The sequence below is a fragment of the Porites lutea genome, chromosome 13, assembly GCF_958299795.1.
Source record: "Porites lutea chromosome 13, jaPorLute2.1, whole genome shotgun sequence".
In the NCBI taxonomy this organism is placed as follows: Eukaryota; Metazoa; Cnidaria; class Anthozoa; order Scleractinia; family Poritidae; genus Porites; species Porites lutea.
The window spans coordinates 15,493,012-15,505,614 of NC_133213.1; the positions used below are offsets into that span (position 1 = coordinate 15,493,012).

At 38.4% G+C, this 12,603-nt stretch overlaps 2 protein-coding genes across 6 annotated transcripts in view; both read right to left on the reverse strand.

Moving 5' to 3' along the window:
- LOC140923004 (uncharacterized) overlaps positions 1–8,271 on the reverse strand; it is a 42,209-nt gene extending 33,938 nt beyond the window's left edge. Inside the window, exon 1 of one of the 2 annotated variants that reach the window (XM_073373056.1) lies at positions 7,735–8,271. In XM_073373056.1, coding sequence (XP_073229157.1) covers positions 7,735–7,785 — 51 coding nt within the window. In that variant the 5' untranslated portion in view covers positions 7,786–8,271. Of the gene's footprint in view, positions 1–4,808; positions 4,956–7,734 lie in introns of those variants that run through there. The other variant, XM_073373057.1, reaches the window with a different exon arrangement.
- LOC140923003 (uncharacterized) overlaps positions 1–12,603 on the reverse strand; it is a 144,862-nt gene that overhangs the window by 5,400 nt on the left and 126,859 nt on the right. For 2 of the 4 annotated variants that reach the window (XM_073373055.1, XM_073373051.1), the window contains exons 1-2: positions 11,891–12,025; positions 309–496 (exon numbers count right to left, since the gene is read on the reverse strand). In XM_073373055.1, the coding sequence (XP_073229156.1) occupies positions 309–496; positions 11,891–11,977 (275 nt within the window). In that variant the 5' untranslated portion in view covers positions 11,978–12,025. Of the gene's footprint in view, positions 1–308; positions 497–11,890; positions 12,026–12,603 lie in introns of those variants that run through there. The other 2 variants (XM_073373052.1, XM_073373053.1) reach the window with 1 other exon arrangement.

Consider the following 12,603-nt stretch of genomic DNA (forward strand, 5'->3'; position numbering starts at 1 on the left):
CAATAAGTAGTATCATCCAGCAATGTTGAAAGGTCTTGGCCAACAATGTTGCGTCCGTTTGCAAGGGGCTTCGGGGTTGGTCAGGGGGTTAATAGGAAGAAAATATCTTGTGCGCTCTGACGTACCTCGCTCACTTTACTATCCCTGAGAAAAAAATGAGCTTATTATTCGCAGTCTATCATTACAATATTTGAAACTGAACATGATCTTCGGAGTAGAATGAACAACCTCAAGCAACAATACAAGGACATAAACTCGCCAACAATCTCATAACACTGAATGCATCTATTGCGTTAGTTCTGACTTACTTAATACACGGCGTCATATCATTTGTCCCTGAATAATCATATCCAGGCCAACACTCTTGACACTCTGTATCTTTCAGGGCTGAACATTGGGTCTTAACACCGAATCCTCGAGGACAAGTTGAGCATGGTGCACATGATGCACCATTATAGTATTGTAGTGGGGGACAGTCGTTTGATGCTGCAGCCAACTGCAAGAGAACATACAAGAAGTATGCTTTAATTCAGGACAAAAAATACGTAATGAATTGATGTAAACGTCCAAGATTCTATCGAGATAAACTTGAAGACCTTTGGAAAATGCATCATTAGCATTTTATTAATTTTTAGTGTTTGTGTTTATTTAAAAATAGAACAATTTTTTCTTCACTCGGATAGCCCATTCATTTGTCAAGCTTGGCTTATAAATAATTATTGCGTTTATTAATTTCTTCTGTTTTTTCTTTATGAATTATTAATGATTTTTGGATAAAAATACCGCGCTAAAATGTTTCTCATATTAAAAGAAGTTAGAAAAAGTTAAAAACGACCGTACGACGTTCACTAACGCCATTATCAAGTCAAATTTCTTCATTCTCAAGATAATGACATTGTTATTACTTTTGTTAGCGTTGACATGAGAATGGGGTACCATTCAACTTCACTGGAAACGTCTATTACAGCGTCTGATGGGCACACCCTGCGAGGCAATCGCTTGTTTTACTGGATCCAACGCAAAAGACCTTTTCACGTATTTGACGTCATCTTGGCTGGGGGGCAAAGACGACTAAAATTACAGTGAATGTCATAGTATGGCTGATTTTGGCCCACTTGGAATCGCTATAAAGCCGCTACAGAGAGACGGATTTCCAACATTTACCACTACTTTAAATAGTTTTATTGATATCATTCATTGAATAGAAATAAGGCTATTAAAGAAGGTACGACGTCAGTATGAATTCGGATTATAAATCTTCTCATGTGGCTTCTAATTTGCATAATGTTGATTAGAAGGGTTTGTATGACATCTTAAAAATTCGTTTACGGTCGCAGTATAAATGTCTTTTAAAATGCATTTTCGCTGTGGAAATCCGCTTTTTTGTAGCGGCATTGTAGCGGTTCCAAGTGGGCCAAAATCCCATACATTCACTTTAATTTTAGCGGGAAAAGGTCTATTAAACGTAGTTGCTCCCGCAGGCTGGGCGAAATCCCGAGGGGACACTCTAGTAACTCGCGAGTATATTAAGGAAAAGTACTTACAGTTGAAATGAAATATACAGTGAGCATGCCAGAAAAAATCTCGATTTGCTTGAACAGGGGCCGCGAGGAATCGGCTGGGTAATGACGACGTTTCTATTGTTTGCGCCCGCAAGTACGAAATGGTGACATAAAGACAGAAAATCCCGAAGGGACCGCTTAGGTAGATTTTGTGACATTCTGCGGTCATACTTGCATATTCTTTTGCGTTACGTGTTATCAGTGACATTCCGTGGAGCAGTTGTTTTGAAAGTTATGGACCAAAAGACGCTCGTTAAGCGCAGATGAAGTTATAAGGTGCGTATAACTGTGTATACAGCTATTGTCGGAAAAAGTGCACGTGACAATCGCGAAAGGCATTGTGGGTGGTTTTGAGTTCACTGTTCTTCAGAGAAATTTGAAAGAATTGGCACTAAAGGCCATGAAAATGTGTTTGCAAGTGCTAACGGAAAGCAACAAAAGTAGGTTCGACAGCTACAGTCGTCAGGAACAGTGTATCCATCATATCCCATATTACCTTTCGGGATTGTCGCGTGCACATCTTTTCCGACAACTTTTCTCGACATAGCTGTATATAAACACTTGAAGAGTTAGCCTGTTCCAGGCGTTCAGATAGTGCAATTTAACTCGCTCCCCAATGACCGCCGCGCTCTACTATCTAAACGCCTGGAACAGGCTATTGGAGAGTTTGCCAGATACGAGTTCACAAATCTTTGATTGGAAACCATGCCAGACACTCTTTCTGTCTCTTTGACTGGAATAAGACGCAGTCCCAAACAAGCAAGACGAGTGAACAACGGCTAGCTATTTTCACTAGCAGAACGATGTATAATTACAGAAATTCGCCAACAATCAAATTCTGTGCTAACTTAATTTTTATTCCCTGCCCAGAGATGTCCTTCCACCATAAAGTTTAAAATAAGACTAGAATGCGGAAGCGTGAATTGATCAGACAAACGTCCTTTTAATGTCTAATATAAGGCTTACTTTCCGGCAAGTAAAATGAACTGAATGTAAAAAGTGAAAGAGAAATAGCGAAAAATTCAACTTCGAATTAAATATTTTCTTATGGTTTAGACTAAACTATTCTCGAAACTGAGAATGTTTTGATCAAAGCTGTGAAAATCGAACTGAAACTGTACATGGAACCTTGCGTTTCCTGTATTTATCTCACCTATTGTATGGAATATGTGTGAAAATCTTCATTATCAATCAGTATATTTCAAAGAACTACACAACGAACAAGAATACTATTGACCGACTATATACAGAGCGGGGATAGCTGTAGTATAAACTGTTACTAGTATTCACTGTGCCTTATTATACCATTACATTAAGTCAGAGAGTCACAAGTTTTGCTACAGTTGAAATATTTTTAAAAACTTTAGAGGCTTCTTATTTTGATCTTTTTTTAAAAACCCGGCTTGTCGGAAATAACGAGTTACTGCTATGGAATACTGAGAAGTAGATCAGCCAAGTTATTTTCAAAATCTTCAACCAAGTGCAGCAATTATTAACGCTATATAGGAAAATGTCACCATACAGATAATTAGAAAGCCACATGACTGTTCTTCTTATGAAGTTATTTTCTTTCGAGGAAGCAACAAACAAAAGAATTTGCCTGAGGCCGCTATCGAGATGGGGCGCTTAAAGGTCTTATTATTACTTTTTTGCGCTAAAAAAAATTCATGTTAGCATGTCTTCTTCAGTAAAAGACTATAAAATTTACTTTTAACTCCTGTGCAACCAAATACTGGATGTCACTTATTAATAAACGTTTGCCCATCCCTTACATGAAATTAATTGATAACCGTGTGAGTGTGTTAAACACTAAATACCTTTGAGCCTAACGTTACTGATTGGACGAATAGAAGCACTGTTAGCAGTGACATTTTGCAATTGCTACGTGTTTAGAAAAACTGTCGACAATTTCTCTATTCGCAGGTAGCCGAGTTTCACGGACAGTCTTGACTTGCTTATCAGGAAGCTTTTCAGAACGCAGGTCCCGCGCAAAAAGGCTAACCTCTTAAAAATCCTCATTCACCGTCTAGAAGGGTGAATTGATTGGTCATTTACGGTACTCGATCATCCGTGGGTGCGTGGGGGAGAAATGAGTGCTGTACAAACGAACCCCAAAGGACGTCTGCGGGGAGGCTACGTTACTGCTTTTTCTGTCCTTTCAGATGTCCTCAGCAAAGGCTTAGTCGTTCAGTGAATTATTCCTTATTTTATAGCCTTTAGAGGGGTAAGAACTTATAATAAATGGATGTATTTTTTTAAGAGAAATGAGTGGTCATAAGGTGAAGAAAAATAAGTTATATTTTGAAGTCAGACATACAATATATCTCTTCGCTATAGACGTATATTAATATTGGCTGTCTGTGTGGTGGTTAGAGCATTTAATCCGGATCGTCGTCATTTCCTGATTGCTTTAAGAATTTCCTTGTTTTTACAAACACGTGATTATACTGTCGGGTGAGTGTTAATCGCATATTACTCTGTTGCTTCAGTGACCCGGGTTTATTTAAAGATAGCAAAGCATTAACTATCTTTAAATAAACCCAAATCACTGAAGCAAAGGAGTAATATGCGATAAACGCTCACCCGACAGTATAATCACGTGTTTGTGAAAACAAAGAAATTTTTAATTCTATTCTCGAGACAAGTTTATTAGTATTTCCTGTTGTATTCTTCCTTTAGTTAAAAACTTTATGATATTTTGGCACGATATCCACATTCTTTATCATAATATACAGATTTCAAGGAGAGCTATATCATTCTGTACCCTCGGGACAATGCTCAGGAAATATTCAACTGTGGAAATACGAATTCTTTCTGACATGCCTGTGCAACTGGACTTAGCCTGTTCCAGGCTCCGAGATAGTCGCGTCCGCTGAATTGAGAAAGCGCAAACACGAAAATAACGGGAGACCAACTTTTCGCGTCTTCCCCACTATCTGAGTTCCTGGAACAGGCTAAACTGGACTAATCTGCGGGGTTTGTTAGAGCAATCATTCAAACAGAGTTAAAATGTGCGTCCCATATACAAACGTTTTTTCAGACTACGACAAGTAATCGGTATAACAAGCAATATTCCTTACCCCAATAATAATAACAAAATATACGAAAAAGAACTTAAATTCAACGAAACCTCCTTAATTAATATAGCAAACACATCAGTCCCTTGGTCAGTTCCCGACTCAACATCCGCTGTCAGTAGTCTGTTCAACTCGGCCCACAAAATCTTACCGACAAATTCTCACGTACCTTCGGCACACCAATGCCCAACACGATTAAAAAACACACTTTGTACATTGAGCGATATTATCTTTAGCCAGTTATTCGAAACTGTTCGCATCAGACCCACAGTAGCTCATACACTACGCCCGATTCAGGACACGTGTGTGTTAACAACCTCGTTCCCAGGAGTTTGGAACTATCAACAGTCAGACCACATCAACCAATGAGAAAGATGGGATCTAGGGGAAAGTCCCTCTTTCTCTTTTCTTTTTTGTTTTTTGCTTCCGTTCGTTAACGTGCGACGAAACATGACTGCTTCAGTGCTCCATAAATTAACGATATGATTGTGATTTGATGTAAAAAATAATGAAGACCTTTCAAAGTGAGGTATCTTTAAACTCAGTAGACCCAATACGCAGAATAAAAGGAAACTATGCATGGTTACATTCCACAGTTCAACTAATTTAAAACTGCATTAGGATTTGTATTTTGATTTAAGGCCCTATTAACGAAATTCTAGCTGCGTTTTTCAGTTTACTATCATGACAACGTTCAAATACGAATATAGTAAAGTATAAGCTCTAGTCAGCAGCCCATAACCCTGCTTAAAAGACAACAGTTTATTTAGATCCTCAATTCTCAAGTAGAGTACTCTCAAAATAGCTTAAGGGCATTTCAAATATTTTCAAAACCATCCACTTCCGAGTGACGTGGTTTAACCATCATGAACGACAAAACAGTAGCAACAGATAAACGCTTCACACGAGACAGGAAAAAGAATCGAATGCTTATTATTGTGGCCTTTTTTCTGCTTGCGAGAGATGAAGCAAAGGGCCCAAACAGCCAAACCAACGCCCTTCTGCCTTTACGCCACGTGTTGCATGTGGCAGGGTGCTAAACTTTTATGCCTTAAATATTTGTGCAGCTAAAATTTCGAGAATGAAAACATCTTTAGCTGAGATTAATCGGTCAACCTTTATTGTCAAGAAGGGATACCTTGGAAAAAGCAAAATGTTCAGCGACTTCTCTCGAAAAAAGTTCACTTCCCTTTCGGCTTGCACGGAAAGCATCTAAATCCCAAACAAAATATTTTATAGACGTTTGACTAAATGTAAAATCCCGCTATTACGGACTCTCGCTAATGAGGAGACTAAGTCAAGGTCCCCGCAGTGGCCGCACTAAAAAGAGTTGACTGTACTTGTAGGAGCATTTAGACTTTGTTAAATGCTCCTAGCACCTGAATGTTATATTATTAAGACCCTGGGTGGCAATCGCCTATCCGAAATTTATTCGAATTTATGGTAGTACATCTAGTAGATATAAATAATCCCAAATCACTGAGGCAAAAGAGCAATAGGCGATAAACGCTCAATATAATCACGTGTATGTGAAAACAACGAAATTTTTAAAACAGTTGAAATGACGACGATCCGAATATCGCTTTAACCACCACACAGACAGCACGCATTAATATACGTCTGTAGCCAAGTAATATACTCTATCTATTCTCGAGACAAGTTTATTAGTACTTCTTGTTGTATTTTTTCTTTACTTAAAAGCTGTATGATATTGTGGCAAGATATTTACATTCTTTCATCATAATAGACAGATTTGAGAGCTATTAATATCAACTTGTACCCTCAGGACAATGCTCAGGAAATAACTGTGACAAAAAGAATTCTTCCTGCATGACATGCCTTTGTAACGGGACTAACCTGCGGGGTTTGTTAGAGCAATCATTCAAACGGAGTTAAAATGTGCTCCCCATATACAAATGTTTTTTCAGAGCATAAAAGACTACTATATAGGAAACATGTCCACTTCATGAAAAGGCCTTTTACTTACTAAGCCATAACCAATGTCGATGAACCACATTTTTTTCATATTTTCCGTGGATTAATTATGTGTCCAAAGACAAAGGAACAGAGTTCCCTTAAACACACAGTTTGTTAGTTTGAAGTATAAAAAGCATACGTCACATGTCTTTATCCTGTTTCTCGGATCTGGCAATACTTTCATATCAAAAAGATCTATAACCCATTTGTTTGCGTCTGAAACGAACAAGTGGACAATAAAATAATTTATCATAATATAATTAGCTCCCTCCAAAACTAATTTGTTTAACGTGAGTTGATTAGGCATTCTAAGAAGGCCAATATTCACTTGAAATTATAATAAAGCAATAATAGGTAGGAGGAGGTATTTTTTATTTTGGCGTTCTGTCACTAGAACATTTATTTTGTTTGCCCGAAAGAAATTTAGCCAATAAATTTTAATTTGGACACTCGTTACGGCTCGTGAATTTTGTCTTTTTGAGCTGTCAGAGCCGTCTTATTCTTTTGATATCCTGGTTTGATAAGGTCGAAAGGAGTGCGATTTCTTTGGCAAAAATATCCTGCCTCTTGAGTCATAAACTATCATTAGAGTTCTATTATATCATAATATTTGTATTGAGAGTCACAAACTTCCAACTGAATTATTTAAACCTTTACCAGGCTTCCGCGTACTTTGATTTCCACTCCCCGTTTTTTAACGCGTGCCGTAAATAGCGTGCTTCTGTTAAAGGTAGATACCAAATTTAATTTGGTAATACTTTTGGAAAACGTTCACTTACTGCAGCGATTATTGACGCTTTATATCATTCAGGTAATTAGAGAGCCACTATTGACTCACTATTTTTCTTATTTTATCTTCCTCCAAGGAAGGTGTCATCTCTAATTTCCACGTGTTGCGTGAGGTCGCGATCGCCGGATGGGGCGCTAAAAATAACCCTTAATATTTTTGGCGTAACTTTCGAGATTGAAACATAGTTATTATGTGTTAAAAACTTTAAAATTTACTGACTTTTATCTATCATCTCTTGCCTCTGTGAAAGCAATTCCTTTAAGCTCTAAGCCTTTGCCCATTCCTTGCATAAATTGATCGATAATGTGAGTGTGTGTGTAACACTTACCTTAAAGCACATTACTGATTGGACGAGTAGACACACGGTTAACAGTGACATTTTTCGAAGTGTTTTAAAATGACAGAAGAAACTATCCGCAGATTCTAGCGACTGGCAGGTGACCGAGTGTGACGAACAGTTTTGATTTTAACTGCTCTCGCTGGTAGAGCCGGCGCAAAAAGGCTAACTTCTTGAAAGTTATGCATTATATATTGTTCCAGAATTCATGATTGGTGCTGACATGATTGACGTTTTCAAGTGCTCCAGTTCTTGTTTTGCCCACTCAGCATATCTTTTTTTAGCTCTTATTACTGGAAAAAAAATTTCCGAGTCAAAGCCATGGAATAACAACGGATCCTATCACGATAGAAACTTGCAGAAAATAGCTCAGAAATAGTTTTAGTTGTTTTTGCAAACGCATCTAGAAGTCTCTAATATCACGGACAGTATACTTAACCCTTTGCGATGACGTGTAAGTAGTTTAACCTGCTGTCTAGCCGAATACGACCACCATATAATTATTCGTGCACCGCCGTCAAAGAGCCGTGATTGATGGCACTGTTAAGATAAAACACCACTGGGTTTTTCTCTTCTCTTTTGCACCCAATGAAATAAAGAAGAGAAAAAAAAAAGGAAGAGAAAGAACAATACTGTAGCTTACGGACAAAAGCGGACTCGAGACCCGCATTTTTATGCCCGTAACAGAAGATGTAGATCGGGGTAAGCTCTTCAAACCTTTTGTACAGATGAAAAGGAAAAGAAACAAACACAAACACCACAAAATATAAATAAGCAGCTGTTGTTAAGAAAGAGGAGAGTGGACCTTGAAATTCTCTCCACCCCCCCCCCCCCCCCACTTATAATTGCATACTATGTTGAGTGACAATAACTTGTCATGTCATTTTAAGAGACTTTCTTTTTTTCAAAGTGATTGGAAAGCCCCCAGTTTAACTGCACAACATGTAGATATCTTTTTGTGAAACTGCCAAAACTCATTCTACTTTCCGTATCAATGGCAGGATATTTCTTAATACAATGAAAAAAGGCTTAATGATAATCCGTAAACGTGCACGGTATTTGAATAAAATGCCATCTTCGAAGGTAATCCCTAAATTGAAACATTGTGTTTGAGTTTTTCCTTGTACTTCTTCAACCGGCTCGACATATCGAGAGAAGAAGACCCTATGAAAATAAAAACCGCGGAACCAAGGTACAGGTACTGCACTTTTATCTGCTTCTTTAATACTACCGCTCAAAGGGACTCAGAGGAAGTGACGACTGATATCCCCTCTCCCTTTTCTATCCTTTCCGCTCCCGGCCCGCTTTCTCCCATATCACGAAGGCTACCTTTTCCTGTAGTTTTTTAAATTAGGTTTTTGGGGGGTCTACTTTTTCCCATCGTCTGTGTGAATTAGATTTTTGCGGGACCTAAGAAAATTAGAATGCTTCTCTATTTCAAAATTTGTTCCTGAAATGGACCATTCATTGCGCTTGTCTATCAAATGGCTTAAGAAGTGAGAATCACAAAAGGAAATATCATATCGTTTCTTAGCTTATCTGTTGTTTGCTGTGAATATATCCGTCTCTGGAAAAGCAAACTATACGGCCTGCGCTAAATGTTGATTCAATATCGGGATTTTCCGCGTTGTTTAGCCTGTACAGACACCCGCCTCTCCACAGAAACAATCGGGAAGAGGGACTCTCTTCCCAATTTTTTCTGAGGGGAGGGGGGGCGTCTTTACACCGACGGCTATTTCGTGTTTAACAGGAGCCGATGACTGTTTAATGAGGACGTAACCGCACAGGACTACAAATTTCTTTTTTTCTGAACTTCGATTCGAACATTAACTAAAGAATTCAACTCCGGAAAAATCCGCCGATTTTTTTTGCTATTTGACAAGTGGAATTATCGCGATAAAAAAAAGAACTGATAATTTTATACTGGTAATTGAAACGTTTAATCATAGTTATTAGAGGAGACTGGTTATGAAAAGCGGCAAACATCAATGATAAAAACAACAGTGCTGCAGTTTATGTTGGAAGTACCGTGAAAGTGCACAATCCTTTGTTTTCTGTTGGCAAATTGTTACGGAATAAATTAATGCAACGTTTTTATTGCTCAATACAATCAAAATGATAGGAATTCTTTTGAACGTTGTGCACTTTCAGGTCCACAAAAACATATAACAAAGGAGTCTGACGGGTTTCATAACCATTCCACTCAATTAACTATGGTTTAATACCGCTATCAAGGCACATTTAAAACTGCTTTCTAGTTCGGTGACCTGCTAGCTATGTTATCTGTCAAGTCACTAAGAACAACATTTCAAAACGCATCTCAAAGTCACAGAGGTTATTATTTATCGGCTTCACTGATCCTTTTGATGTTGCCGGGTTATACCTGAGGCCAATTTTTGCGAATCATGTCTGTATATCCGTACCCTGGCTCCCGAGGTCCGTTTTCAAAATACCTATTATGAAATAAATAATAGTCAGGTTTTTCTCTTCGTTGACGCGGCTTCGCCTCTGGAACCCAGGGTACAGTATATCCGACGCGGTTTTGAACAATGGCACTTCATTGCTGATTGTCGTGGAATTATTAGAACCAACTGGAGTTAAGATCTATTCACTGCAAAAAAAATGTACGTGTGACGGTTTTAACCCGGCCTTAATTCAGTATGGTGTTGATGTTTTGTGATGCCGACTTTACAAGCAGACCATGCAAATGTAGGCATTTATAAAAGATCATAGACAATGAATAAACTACATTTTGTTCTGTTGAGACAAGTGACTTTTAACATGCGCTTTGTATGAAGTAAAAGAAAAGATCAAAAAAGAGAAAAAGTCTGCACAAAGTTCAGCGCCAAAAAGGCGGAATTTATGTAAATCGGTTACATTTTTTCCCCAAGAAACACAATTCTTGCTTTACCGATCACACATTATTTTGAGCCAGATCATGATCTTTCTAGATTCATTTGTAGATTCTTTGGATTAAGATGTTTCGATGTTGCTTTACAAAACGGCTGAGTTGCACGGTTTCCGCGTTGGATAATTCGTTGTTGATAGTATAGGTGTTAAAAGTTAGCGTCAGTAGGAGCAAGGTTATCCGTAGATCTCCGTCAACCACCCTTAATTATAGCCTGATGATAGTGCTTTTAACTATTTAAATCGGTCGGATAAAAGTGACGGGTTACTAAAAAGACGATCTTAATTAACAGGCTTGAAAATTGTTTATGTTGATAATCCTAATGTTCTTGTTTCGCAGCATGGTTTGAGCTGATAATAACCCCATTTGTGTGCGTCTGAAAAGAAAAGAGTGCGCGGTCAAAACAACCTTTTATATGAGTAGCGGTGGTGGAGATATATTATCAACAATAAAAACATTTACGCAAATAGATTAATGAAATCCTATTCCCAAACGCAAGGATTTCCGACCGCTGCAAATCTGTCTTAACTCAAAGCCATCCTTTAAAAAAAGATTTAGCAAATTATCGCTTGCAATCTGGCGGTGAAAAACAAACATTAACTTGTTCTATATTCTTCTACCAGAGAGCAAATTTGTTAGTGAAGAGGAATGCTAACTGAGATTTTTTGGATGACCAGTTACAGAGGAAAGCGAAACCGGCTATAAGCTGCTAGATCACGGACCAGAGTGTTATAAAAAGAAAACAATTAATAATTAAAAACTCTTAATAGTGATTCCGTACTGTGTTATGACACAAATGACATGATACTCGTGTGCCAAGATTTATTGATTACCACTGCAGAACACGGATTCTTTTGTGAAAGCTTAAAGTTATTATGCTTTCTGCTCGGTGGTGGGTTATTTTTAAAAATATCCTAAATACGTCAAACGGCGTTCCACACGTCTGCTCATTGGAGCCGAACGGAATCGCGAACTGCCAGGTTGTATGGTCTCAGTGATCGGACCTGAATAGTGTATATTCGCAAACCAAGTTTGAGCTTTTCCTTCCCTCCAGTCATCATACTTTCAGCTAGAGGTGAAAATACACATGAAACCAAATTTCTTCAAATTATTTGAATATGAGAACTATTCAGAGCTCTTAAACGTTTGAATAGCACTGGAGTGTGCGATCTTTACCTAACTATTAACGCAGAGGGTGACAGACTATAACACGCCAACTTTTTTGCTGGATAAGCTTACCGTCTTTGCTTCAATTCCAAGAATAAGTATTAAAATGATCATTTTAGCGCCTGTAGAGGTAACATGAGCTCGCCAACAAAGTAACATCTACTTGAAGCTCTGATGTTGCAGTCGGCACGAAACATGTGCACGTATGAATTACCGAAATATGCCTGACTCTAACACAATCACGTGTTTACTTCGCCCAATGGAAAAGTGAAGTTTAAAATTTACATTGGTTATAAGGCCAGTATGCCCAGGCTTGTTTAAGCCGGATGCCTCCACCCTCCCCCCCAAAAAAAGCAGTCGGCGGAGTTTAAACTAACATCATGACTCAGTGGACATCAAAAGCCTTGTTTATTCCTTCGAATTCGCTTTTAGTCATCTCCGCTGAGGCTTATGACCGGGTAAAAACCTGAAAAAAAAGGCGTTTCGAAACATGCACTGGCTACACAGCAGAACTGATCAAAATAAGAATTTACTCGGCTTTTAAGCTTCGAAACGTGGTAAAAAATTGAATTCATTTCAAGACATGCTGGAGGACTGGAGGCTGGATTTATTTAATAAGTGGTGTGGGAGGAGGGGGAAGGCTTTTAAGCGTTACTTAGCCTGCGAGCCAGGGGCTCTGGGGGTGGGGAACGGAAGAAAAGAGGTTATTGCTGCGGAGCGACCGAAGGGAGCGAGCAGCAACATAATCAGGATTTAAAGGAAATATATAAGGGGCGACGAATTCA